Source organism: Chiloscyllium plagiosum, chromosome 16, assembly GCF_004010195.1.
Source record: "Chiloscyllium plagiosum isolate BGI_BamShark_2017 chromosome 16, ASM401019v2, whole genome shotgun sequence".
In the NCBI taxonomy this organism is placed as follows: domain Eukaryota; kingdom Metazoa; phylum Chordata; class Chondrichthyes; order Orectolobiformes; family Hemiscylliidae; genus Chiloscyllium; species Chiloscyllium plagiosum.
The window spans coordinates 44,505,321-44,518,624 of record NC_057725.1 but is presented as its reverse complement, the minus strand read 5'-3'; the positions used below and the strand labels follow the sequence as shown (position 1 = coordinate 44,518,624).

The 13,304-nt window shown below is 39.6% G+C and overlaps 1 protein-coding gene across 1 annotated transcript in view; it reads right to left on the bottom strand.

The window, feature by feature from the left end:
* The window catches only part of otog (otogelin), a 217,220-nt gene that overhangs the window by 200,436 nt on the left and 3,480 nt on the right, over window positions 1–13,304 (bottom strand). The window contains exons 3-5 of the mRNA XM_043706414.1: window positions 11,655–11,742; window positions 2,804–2,902; window positions 1,717–1,871 (exon numbers count right to left, since the gene is read on the bottom strand). Of these exons, the coding sequence (XP_043562349.1) occupies window positions 1,717–1,871; window positions 2,804–2,902; window positions 11,655–11,742 (342 nt within the window). The remainder of the gene's footprint in view (window positions 1–1,716; window positions 1,872–2,803; window positions 2,903–11,654; window positions 11,743–13,304) is intronic.

Below are 13,304 nucleotides of genomic sequence, written 5' to 3'. Positions count from 1 at the left end.
ATTACATCGTAAATATTGAGGCCATAATATAGCTCTATTAAAAGATGCACAATGTACCTATTTTAATAGAGATGTATTATGGCCTCAATACTTACAATCGACTAACTGACCTGTGTATATCCAGATCCAAGCCTATCCATGAGATAGAAACCAAATTGCCTTTCTTTGTGGATGGAGTTTATTAACTGCTCAATCTTAAAAGGTCTTTTCACACACCAGTCCCACTCATTCCTCTTTTGAATTGCCATCAAATTATTTACCATCTACATTACTGACTTTGAGGAGGAGGAAGAGTGTAACGTGTCCAAATTTGCTGTTGATACAAAGTGGATGGGAAAGCATGTCATGATGAGGTCATTGGAACTTGCAAAGGCATTTATATAGGTGAAGTGAGCAGGGAAAACCTGGCAGATAGAGTTTAATGTAGGAAACCGTAAAGTCATGAACTTTCATAGGAAGAATTAAAATTGAGAGAGACACTGAAAAATGTACAGCAGAGGGATTTGGCTATTCTTGTGCATGAAACACAAAATCTTAGCAAACAATTAAAAGAAAAAGTAAATTATTAAATCGGCAAAGGGAATTTTGGCTTTAATTGCTGGGGTTAGGGTTTACGAATAAGGAAGTCTTGTCACATCTGTACAGGGTGTTAGTGAGGCCACACCTGGAGTACTGTGTACTTTTTTGGTCCCAAATTTTAAGAAAGGATACATTGGCTTTGACGGCATTTCCAAAGAGATTCATGAAAGGGTTGACTTATCAAGAGCAGCAAGGATGGTTAGGCTTTTATTCAATAGAATTCTGATAAACTGAAACACACCACATTCTCGGGGGACTGGACAGGGTAGACATTGAGGAGATGTTTCCACAAGTGTGGGAGAATCTCAAACTAGTGGACATAGTCACAGAATAATGGGACACTCATTTAAAATTGGAATACAAAGGAATTCCTTCTGAGAATACCGAAAGTTTAGAATTCTTTATTCCAGATAGTTGTGGAGGCTAGATGACTGAATGTATTTAAAAAGAGGAGGTAAATAGATTTTTGAAATACAGAAATATGCAGGGATATAAACCAGTTGACAAAAAAGAGGAGTTGAAGCCTGGAACATATCAGCAATGATCTTGCGAAATTGTAAGGCAGGCTTGAATGGCCTACTCCTGCTGGCTTTTTTTTGTTGTTGCTGTTTTCTAACCAACCTGTTCAGAGATGTTATAACATGTCGCTGTAGCAGATGGAGCTTGAACCCTGGCCTCCTGTCCCAGAGGTAGGGACACTACCACTGCACCACAAGAACCCTCCCCACTTCTATTTCTTCCTTTTTCAGTTAAAGATATTTACTAACCAATCTGTTCAGAAAGTTATCACAGATGAGAAATGAAAGATGAAGAATTCTGGCTTTGTCAGTACCTCCCAGCTCTGCAACCTCTGCCACAAAGTAGTGCAAATGTAGCCCTACAGCAGAAATGTATAAAAACCTACAACTTCCCTCCAGGCTTTGAGAAATCCTGACTCAGCCATAGTGTTGTACCATAGCTTGTTAAAATTCTGTTTATCTTTCAGAGAACAATCAATACCAGACTGCAATTATTCAAGGAGTCCTGTCAAAGGACTAAGAATGAGAAACAAATGTAAGTTTGTTAGTATCACCACATTGAGAACAAATGACCAACACTGCAATAATTTAAAAGCATGTTACATTAGATTTCTGTTACCTGAATTGAGAAGCTCTGCTGACTGTGTGTGCAATCCCTCACTAATGTGTATGTGCAGTTTCCAGGGTAATAATAGTAAAGTCCATCAAATGTTTCATAGTTGTACTGGCCCCAAGTTCGGCAGATCAAATCACGGCTGCTACCTCTATTGGGAACTGCAAAAAAGACAATAGTTGCTTGCTTTTTGAATATTTTAGAAAGCATTTTAAATAATTTATATACCAACCTTTCACACCGAATACATTATTTTGAAAACTAAGTGTGGATAAAAAGTACATCTGTCAATCCATTAAATTTCAAACTAATATGTATTATTCCTGATTCACATAGAATTCAAATTATCCAAATCAGCTTCCAATCGCTTACCCTTCAGGCAAATATATAATCACATAGATTCATCAGAAGTAACATTTTATTAACGCTGGAGCATTTTATATAATTTGGTAATATGGTTATTTTTAAAACTCTCTTTTAAAAGATGACATAGGTTGTTCTGAATAGGAAGATAATGATCATACTCAACTTATGTACACAACCACGTAAGCACTTTTCAATTACTATTAGACACAGTTTCTCTCCAACTTATTTTCTTAAATTCTACACTCAGTGTGGACTGACACATATACACATACCAATTTATATTTAGTTAATAGATCTTACGAGTTAACATTTTTTTATCGCACCTTTTGGACTAAATTTGATGTTAGGCGATATTGTAATTCTGTAGTCAGTGGAAATGAAAATAGGAAAGATGTATAACTTGCGACTAATCAGATAGCATAAAATAATAATTAGATATCACCTAAAGTTAAAATTAACCCTTAATACAGCATGAATGCAAATCAATAATTCTGTTTCATCTCACTTTCTAATTTCCAAAATGACTTTTGGCCATATAAATCAGAACTATCATAAGTATTAGAGTATTTATTTCACCTTGCTAAATGAAAATAACTGACAAATTTTTAAAATACTTTTGTAATTAGCTTACCATAAGAATATTTACAAATGTAACATTTTAATGATTATGTATTTTAGATTTTTTTAAAAATTGTTATTGAAATTTCTCTTTTTGTTAAATTTGTACCTGTTTGGCATCGTGTTCCATTTGCCTCAAATTCAGTGCAGTCACATTGGTCCAGGTTTACACACTTTCCTGCATTTAGACATGGGAGCGAGCATAAAGCTGAAAAGAACAAATTTCATTTCAATAGTATCGGTACTTAACCAGATTTGTTCAATGGTTATAGTGGCATGCTGCATTAATAATGACAAATTATGGATATGTTGCAATATACTTAGGCTGAGAAGGGAAAGGGTGCTTTATATTTAATTGAGTCATACTGAAAAAAATTAAAGTTTTCTTGCACTCAGGCCAATTCACAAGAAGTAATAATTTAAAGAAAAAAACAACATTGTAGTCTTGCAAATATTAGAAGTTATGGAAGCCATCTTAGAAATCAAAAGTGTTAATAATTGTTGTCACAAATACTAATAGCAAATAATACGATCTGTAAAAGTGACCATTAAAAAGAAAGATCTCAAAATGAAATCATGAGACCAGAACAAAACGTAAACAAGATAAAATTTGCATTAGTTCTGGGTTGCAGTAATTGCATTTCTTGGAGTACAATGTGAATTATTCGACTGATGGAAAATGGATGAAGTTCAGTTCCCCAGCAGCTGTGCTGTATTCAGAATCACTGAGCCATTGAATTGATTCCTCTGTTGTGTAGGTAATTCAATTCCCATAGATGGTGCTTCAAACTTATGACTAAACTACGTCCTGAAAAGCATTACAAGAGAGGAGAATTATCTGATTATGTTCTCAATTCCACTGTACCATGTATCCACTACTACATTTTTATGTTGAATTCCTTAAGGAGAAAGTGAGGTCTGCAAATGCTGGAGATCAGAGCTGAAAATGTGTTGCTGGAAAAGCGCAGCAGGTCAGGCAGCATTCCAAGGAACAGGAGAATCGATGTTTCGGGCATAAGCCCTTCTTCAGGAATGAGGAAAGTGTGTCCAGCAGGCTAAGATAAAAGGTAGGGAGGAGGGACTTGGGGGAGGGGCGTTGGAAATGCGATAGGTGGAGGGAGGTCAAGGTGAGGTTGAATTCCTTAACCCAATTACCACTGTCATACTGGACTGGTAAGTCATGGACTTTTAATTTTCCTGAAAATACCAACAGATTTATTTTGCAGATAAATTGATAATTTGCAGTTCCGGGCCGTCTTATGTATACATCCTTGGTCCAGCATGCTGCAACTGATCATGTGAAGTCATCCTGGTCCTCAGCTCATGAGCGTACATAGCTCTTAAAGTGGTGACAGTGCAAGCCATTATCTTTTGACTCCCTTATCAGTCAAGAATAGACTTACTTCTGAGTTAAAAGAAGATTCAAAGACTCTGCTTCCACTGCCTTTTATGGAAGAGTGCTCCAAAGGCTCATGACACATTGAGAAATAAAAATTTATCCTCATCCCAGTTGTAAATAAGAGTTCCCTTATTTTTACATGTCCCCTAGTTCCAGCATCCACCCTGCAAAGTCCCTCAGGATCTTAGACATTTCAAATAAGATCACTTGCACCTAGCAAGGTTTTCAAAACACCGATACACTAGTGAAAATTATGCTTCATTTAATGCATAAATCTAACTAATTTTCTGAATGATCAAAAGTGGAAACATAGACAAATGTGAATTTTTTTCCTCAATGTAGGACTACAGAGGCTAGTTTTCTTATATACGAGCAGACAAATTATGTGTAGGAATAGGTCACTTGGCTTCTTAAGCCTGGTCCACCACTGGATAAGATCATAGCTGATTGTGAACTTTACTCTACTTTCCTAACTAATCCCACTCACTTTGACTCCCTACTCACTGTCCCTGCACCCAGTGATCTCCACAGAACAATATCCTAAGGGAAAAAAAAATTCTCCTCATCTCTGTCTTAACTGGGAGATCTCCTATTTAAAGCTGCATTCCCTGATTCTAGTTTCTCCCAAAAGGGGAAAATATCCCAATGACCCCCTGAATCTTCTATGTTTCAATAAGGTCAACTTTCAGTCTTCTAAACTCCAATAGATATAGGCTCAACTTTTCCTCATAAGCTATCACTTACATCCTAGGAATATGGGCTATGTTCCTCTGTGAAATTTGTTAATTTATTAGACTTGGGACATTATATTGGGAGTCATTGTAGCTTCCAGGATCATAGAATGAGACAGTTCAAAAGAAATTAATTTGACCCATCATGCCGATGATAGTTCTTTGAAAGGGCAACTTATTCTTTCTTCAAAGAGCATATTTAATTCCCCTTTCAGAGTTATTACTGAGTCTATTACCAATTCTTTAAAACTGTATATTCCACAGCAAAACAAATTATTCTGGGAAAAAAATTCCTGTCACCTCAGATATTAAATCTGCATACTCTGGTTGCCAATTGTGATATAATTAGAAACAGGTACTCCCTATTTACTTTATCAAAATCCAACCATGAATTACAACACATACATTTCAATCTCCTCTACTTGAGGCTGAGAAACCATATCTTCTCAAGGCAGTGATTTCAACCTGAGGGCCACCAGACCTCAAGCAAGGAAAGAGGTTGAGAAGGAGAGTCCTTCATGATAACCTCAAATTGATATTGGGAATTGAACCCATGCAATTGGCATCGCACTGCTCTGCGAACCGGCAATCCAGCCAACTGAGCTAAACCAATTCCCGAAGACCAGATATGCTAACCTAATCTCGCCCCATTCGCCAGCACTTGGTCCATATCCCTTTCAACCCTTCCTAATCATATACCCGTTCAGATGCATTGTAAACATTGCAATTGTACCAGCCTCCACCACTTCCTCTGGCAGCTTATCCCATACACGCACTACCCTCTGCATGAAAAAGTTGCCCTTTAGGTCTCTTTTATATGTTTTCCATCCTACCCTAAACCAATGCCCTCTAGTTCTGGACTCACCCACTCCAGGGAAAAGCCTTTGTGTATTTATTCTATCCATGCCCGTCATGATTTTATAAACCTCGACAAGGTCACCCCTCAGCCTCCGACGCTCTAGAGAAAACAGCCCCAGCCTATTCAGCCTGTCCCTTTAGCTCACATCCTCCAACCCTGGCAACATCCTTGTAAATCTTTTCTGAACCCTTTCAAGTTTCACAACATCCTTCCCATGGGAAGGAGACCAGAATTGCACGCAATATTCCAACAGTGGCCTAACCAATGTCCTGTACAGCCGCAATATGACATCCCAACTCCTATACTCATTTCTCTGACCAATAAAGGAAAGTATACCAAATGCCTTCTTCATGATCCTATCTATCTGGAACTCTACTTTCAAGGAGCTATGAACCTACACTCCAAGGTCTCTTTGTTGAGCAATACTCCCTAGGACCTTACCATTAAGTGTATAATTCCTGCTCTGATTTGCTTTTCCAAAATGCAGCACCTCGCAATTATCTAAATTAAACCCCATCCGCCACCCCTCAGCCCATTGGCTCACCTGATCAAGATCCCATTGTAATCTGAGGTAACCCTCTTCGCTGCCCACTACACCTCCAACTTTGGTGTCATCTGCAAACTTAGCAATTGTCCCAGTTGTATCATGCTTTTTTGGAGGAATACCACTAAACCCCAATATCACCACCCCTGCAGGCTCTGTGTATTATCTACTGACATGATGAAGATACCTTTCCACCTGCACCAAAAGCAATCCCCTGAATACCTGATGATTTTTTTTTCATTTCAGAAGGAAAGAAATACCTCACAGGGCAGAAAGGGTCAAGACGGGTAGCTCCCTGAGGTTCAGCTCCTCACCCTTATGTGGAAAGTGTCCTGACCCTGGGTGCCATGAACAGCTGACTGCTCATTACAAAACCCCGAGACCTGTATCAGAGGCTGCTCTTGACTTTCCGTGTCAGGAATCCCCCCCCGACTTGACTGAGGACTGGTGATAACCACGACAAGCTTACTTCTTTTGTGTCTGTGCTTAATGGCAAGGCTAGGCACAGGTAATATGAATCTTATATCTCTGGCTGAGACTGAAACAAAGCAATGCAAGATAGTAATACAATGAGCATCCAGGTAGTTCCAGAGTGAATGAACACTCTAACAGTGAGTGAAGAGCCCAGAGGTACCTGGTCCAGTCCATGACCTTGGTGCATGTCCCAGAACAGACAACGTCCTTGCTACAACATTGCAATGACAGTTACCAGTGCAGTATTGAAGTTTAAAAGCATTGTATAAGTCAATTTGAGATGTGCCCTGAAGGTTCCGAGAGGCTGGCAAGTGTTGGTTACCAAAGTCCATGGAGATGGACTGCATGCAGCCAATGCCCATGAACATGTCCTGAGATACTAGTCCTTGTTGTCCAGAATGGAGGTCCTTTGAAGCAAACAGTGAGCTGAATTCAACACTCACTTCTGATAGAGTATTTTTTGATACCTAGCTTGCTTGGCCATTTTGTTAAGATAGATTTGCATTTAACAATGGAGTATCCAAAGATCTAGAGACTTCCAAAGACTTTCCTTTGAGTGAATTAATTTGATTCGATTTATTGTAGTCACCTGTACCTAAGAACAGTGAAAAGCTTGGTTTTGCGAGCAACATATGCATAGCTTAGTTAACAGTAACAACAGATCATAGGGTGCTTAGACAAAGAAAGGAATACAAAGTTAAGGCTGCACAGGCAGTGTACAAAGCAAAATCAGCATTAGCAAGATCAACATTATTTAAAGAGGTCCATTCAGCAATCTAATAACAACAGGGTAGAAGCTGTTCTTGAACCTGCTGCTGCGTGTGTTCAAGCTTCTGCATCTTCTGCCTGGTGGAAGAGGTTGTAGGAGAGCATTACCGGGATGGGAGGGGTCTTTGATGATATTGGTAGCCTTTCTGTGGCAATGAGAAGTGTAAATAGAGTTCATGGATGTAAGGTTGGCTTTGTGATGGTCTGGGCTGTGCACACAACCTTCTGCAGTTTCTTATGTTCCTGGGCAGAGCAGTTGCCGTACCAGGCCATTATGCACCTGGAGAGAATGCTTTGTCTGGTGCATCTGTAAAGGCTGATGAGGGTCCTTATGGACATGTGAAATTTCCTTAACCACCTGAGGAAGAAGAGACATTGCTGTGCCTTCTTGAATGTTGCATCTATGTGGGAGGTCCAAGACATATTGTCGGTTACCATCACTCCTAGGAACTTGATGCTCTTGACGTCCTCCACCTCAGCTACATTGATGCAGACAGAGGCATGTCCTCCTCCTTTCTTTCTGAAGTCAATGATCAGTTCTTTTGTTTTGCCAAGAATGAGAGAGAGGGGCTATTATCATTACACCATGACACCAAGCCCTCTCTCTCTTTCCTGGATTCTGATTCTGATATCTGTACTATCACGGTAGTGTTGTCAGCAAATTTGTAGATGACATTCATACAGAATTTAGCGACAGATACAGTTGTGGATGTAGGAGCTGAGAACGCATCCTTGCGGTGTGCTAGGGTTGAGGATTATTGCGGTCTATGCATCACAAAGCTGAGGATCCAGTTGCAGAGGATGGAACCAAGTCCTAGGTTTTTGAGTTTTGAGATTAGTCTGGTCAGGATTATAGTATTGAAGGCAGAGCTGTAGTCGATGAGTAGGTGTCTTGTTATCCAGATGTTCCAGGGATCAGTGTAGAGCCATGGAAATGGCATCTGCTGTGGTCCTGTTTCTCTCATCTTCTCATTTCTTCTCATCTCTATTCTGAATGATTGGCCCTTTATCCAAAGACTGTGCCCATAAAGTTTCTAGTCTCCCCATCTATCAGGAACAACCTCTCATTATCTAACCTATCAGGCCCCTTCAAAATGTTGTACAGTTCAATTAGATTGCATTTCAATCTTCTAAACCCTGGAGAATATGCACAATTTGCTCAGACTTCTTCATAGGTCAGCTCTCATAATATTTAAGTAGTATTTAGATCTGCACATGTAATGCCATGACATACTAGGCTATGGGCCAAGAGCTAGAAAATAGGATCAGAATGGTTGTTATTAATGAGCATGGATACAATGGGCCTTTTTCTGTGCTGTTGACCTCTATGATTCTATGACTCTAACCCCCTGTCATCCTAGGGCCAACTCAGTGAACCTTTTTTGTTCCATCCCCTTGATACATCCATTTTTTCTGAAATGTGGAAAACTAAACTGCATCTAATGCTCCAGATATGATCTCACCAAAACCTGTATCTTGTAATAAGACTTCTGTATTCCTCTACTCAAATCCTCTTGCCGTAAAAGATAAACATGCTATTTATCTCCCAAATTGCTTTCTATACCTGCATGCTAACTTGGTCTATTTCTTATTCAAGCACATCCAAGTATCTTCAAACAACAAAAAATAACTTTTGCACCATATATAAAATGTTTTGCTTTTCTATTCTTACATACAAAGTGAATAATTTCACAATCCCCTACTTTAGAATCCATCCTCCATCTTGTTGCCCCTTCTCTTAGTTTATCATATCCTTTTGCAGCTTCTGTGGCCTCCCTAAACTTACCCTTTCACCTGGTTTTGTATCATCAGCAGACTTAGATACACTATTCACTGTCTCTTCATCCAAGTCAGATTGTAAATAGTTGAGGCCTAAGCAATGAACTTTGTGCACTCCACTATTCACTGCCTGCCAACTTGAAAATGTCCATTAATGCTTTCTACTTCTTGTCTGTAAATTGCCAGGGCTCATTTTAGATGGCATGTTCCAAAACCATGACCACTTCCATCTAGAAGGACAAGCGTAACAGATACATGGGAACGCCACCAGTTGCTAGGAACAATCCAAGTTGCATTGTTGCATGGATACAAAACCATTTAAAAGTTCCAGAAGTCACTGCCACACAAAGGCCTCAGAGACCTTGAAAGTGGAGTCGCAGGTAGATAGGATAGTGAAAAAGGCGTTTGATATGCTTTCCCTTATTGGTCAGAGTATTGAGTACAGGGGTTTGGAGGTTATGTTGTGGCTGTAGAGGACATTGGTTAGGCCACTGTTGGAGTATTGCGTGCAATTCTGGTCTCCTTCCTGTGAGAAGGATGTTGTGAACCTTGAAAAGGTTCAGAAAAGATTTACAAGGATGTTGCCAGGATTGGAGGATTTGAGCTATAGGGAGAGGCTGAACAGGCTGGGGCTGTTTTCTCTGGACCGCGGAGGCTGAGGGGTAACCCTATAGAGGTTTACAAAAACATGAGGGACTTGGATAAGATAAATAGACAAAATCTTTTCCCTGGGATAGGGGAGTCCAGAACTAGAGTGCATAGGTTTAGGGTGAAAGATATAAAAGAGACCTAAGGGGCAACTTTTTCATGCAGAGGGAGGTGCGTGTATGGAATGAACTGCCAGAGGCTAGTACAATTGCAACATTTGAAAGGCATTTAGATGGGTATATGAATAGGAAGGGTTTGGGGGGATATGGGCCGGGTGTTGACAGGTGGGACTAGATTGGGTTGGGATATCTGGTCAGCATGGACGGGTTAGACCAAAGGGTCTGTTTCCATGCTGTACATCTCTATGATTCGATGACTATGACCTACACAGTTGGAATGGAAGTTAGAAGGAGCACTGCCTGCTTATTCTCCTTCAAGCTATTCACTAGCTAGTCATGGAAATATACTGCTGTTCCTTCAGTGTCACTCGGTCAAAACTCCCTCCCTAACAGCATTGTGGGTCTACCAACATCAAAGGGACTGCAACAATTCAATATGGCACCTCACTACCATCTTCTCAAAGTTACCTAGAGATGGCACCCACATCCCATGAATGAATAAACATGACTCCTCTATCAGTGCTCATATACTATTCCTAAGTTCATGCCACTCAATCATTACAATATCAAAAAACTCAAATAAATAAAGTCCAATCAGAATTTTCTTTTTATAAAACCATGTTGATTTGTTCTGGTCATGCTGTGCTTCTCTAAGTGTACTGTTGAGATTTCCTTGATGGTAGATTCCAGTATTGACACTTGGCTAACTGGCTACAGTTCCCTGTTTTCTTTCTTGAAGGTGGCATAATATTTTCCAAATTCCAATCTGCTGTGAAGTTCCCAATTCTAAGGAATTTTGGAAAATCATCCACTATTTCTACAGCTATCTCTTTTAGAAACCTGGGAATAGGACATCAGATTCTAGGAATTTGTCATGCTTTAATCCCTTTGATTTCTCCAGTTCTTGTTCTCTGTTGATATTCATTTCCTCAATTTCCTCACTTTTCTCAGCCCTAACTTATTGCCTATTTCTGAGATGAAACTTGTGTCTTCTATTGTGAACCCAGACACAAAATATCTGATAAAAGACATTTATACTTACAAAATCTCTTCCAACCCATTTTTATATTTCTGGCCAGTTAATACTCTACCTTTTTTCCTTCTTACCTATATTTTGGGAGCACTTCCCCGACTTCTAAATCTTTCCAAGTCCTCAAAGTTGTCACTGTTTCCTGTAACATTGTAAGCCTCTTCTTTTAATCTGCTACCATCCCAAATTCCTGTCTTTAAATGACATGTTGTGGGTCTGTGCTGCAATTCAGTAGATGTATACAAATGCATAGATATTACAACATGGAGGCAAGTTATTCTGTCCAAACAGTGCATGCTAAAATTCCTTCTCAATGCAGATAAATTGTTAAAATCTCATTTATATTCTCGGCCCCCATTATGTTCTAAAACCCCTTGCACACCAACCTCAACTTGAATATTGACAAGTGACGACAAGTAAATCCCTTGCTGTAGTTCCACTATATGTAGTATGAATCACAAGCATGAGAATACTTCCTGGCAGTGTCTCTAATATACTTCGAATGGGATGAGTCAATACTCCAGTGTTCAGATGAGTAAGTCAATACACAATTTTTATATTATCTAATGTTAACATGGAAACTTAAAGAAATAAATTTAAAATCCTTACTTGGTGATGCCTCCAATAAAGGTGCTGATCGCCATGCAATGGCTGTGGTTCCAAAAGCAAAGGAAGGAGTGTCAGGTGACTGTAAAATCTAAATAAAGTACAAAAAGTACAAAAGAATATTGAACCCCATTTCTGAAAATTAAAACACTTTAAAATCTAAAACACTGTCATCCTATCATCAATAAATTATATTTTAAAAATTAATATTGTACATTTGATTCTTGTTAGGTTTCTCACTCACTGGTATTGTGTACTACATACCCAGTCAATAGGTTTGATTATGGGCCAGGAATGGGAGACTCATTAGATCCAACAGGCAGCCTGCTATCTATCTATCTGCTCCTGCTATCACCACCATTGCTCCAGCAGTAGGGATCATGTTGGGCAGCGGCCCACCAGTGCACAAATTGAGGCCATTGTTAGGGCAATGATTATTGGTCACTGCTGGGATTTAAACAGCATTGGGTAATACTCATGTACAGTGATCAGCTCGATAGCTTTCTCTGTATTGCTGTAAGTAGGTGCCTCCTTTACATCTGCATCACCTCACATTTATCTACATCAAAAGTCATTTGCCATTTACTTGCTCCATTCTGTATGTTTAATAATATGTTCCTGTGTGTTGTTGCACAACTACACTGTTAATTACATATCAATATGATATCATTTGCAAATTGTTAAGTTGTCCAGACCATTAAAGGATTTGGTGAAAGGCAGTGATCCCAGTTCCAACATTGCTTCCCACCTTCCACCAACCTGAGTAACCATCTTTGGTCTTGTGTTGTCTGTTTTGTCACCAGCCAGCTACCCTTCTGGATAGTGGACTGGGTGACAGCTTCATAGAACACCTTTCCATCTGCAAAAAAAAAGATCCTGAGCTTCTGCTTGCCTGCCACTTCAACATATCACCTCGTTGCCTGGCCAACATCTCTGTCTCAGGCTTGCTCCAGTGCTCCAGTGATGCACAGTGTAAGCTGAAAAACAGCACCTCACTTGGGAACTCTACAGGCTTCAGAACTTAAAATCAAGTTCAACAATTTTAGGGCTTGAGTCACCTTCACACATGTCCTTATCCCAAAGCTTACACACCAGTCTTGTTCTCACATGGACTGCTATTACATACTACCCATTATTAGTCATTAATAGTCTCCATTAGTAGCTATTCATTCTCGCAGGCTGACCTTTACCCAGTTCTTTGTCTGTCTAACTATTCTTCTCTTTTTTGGGGGCTCAATCTCTACTACCATATACTCCTTACCCCCTCTGCTCATTCTATCTTCTGATAAAAAACAACTTTTTCCCTGCTACTATTGGGGAAGTTTGAGGAAGGTTCACTGGACCCAAAATGTTAATTCTGGTTTCTCTCCATAGACGCTGACAGACCTGCTGAGCTTTTCCAACAATTTCAGTTCTACTTTCAGCTAGTCTTCCTGCTGCTTGTCCCTGATGTTATATGTGTACGCCCTTATTGTGTCAATTTGAAAATCCAAATATATTGTAGTTTATAAAATAGATCAGAGTGGTGCTCAGGAAAATCGATGTTTTGGGCAAAAGCCCTTCATTCCTGATGAAGGGCTTTTGCCCAAAACGTCAATTTTCCTGCTCTTTGGATGCTGCCTGATCTGCTGTGCTTTTCCAGCACCACTCTGA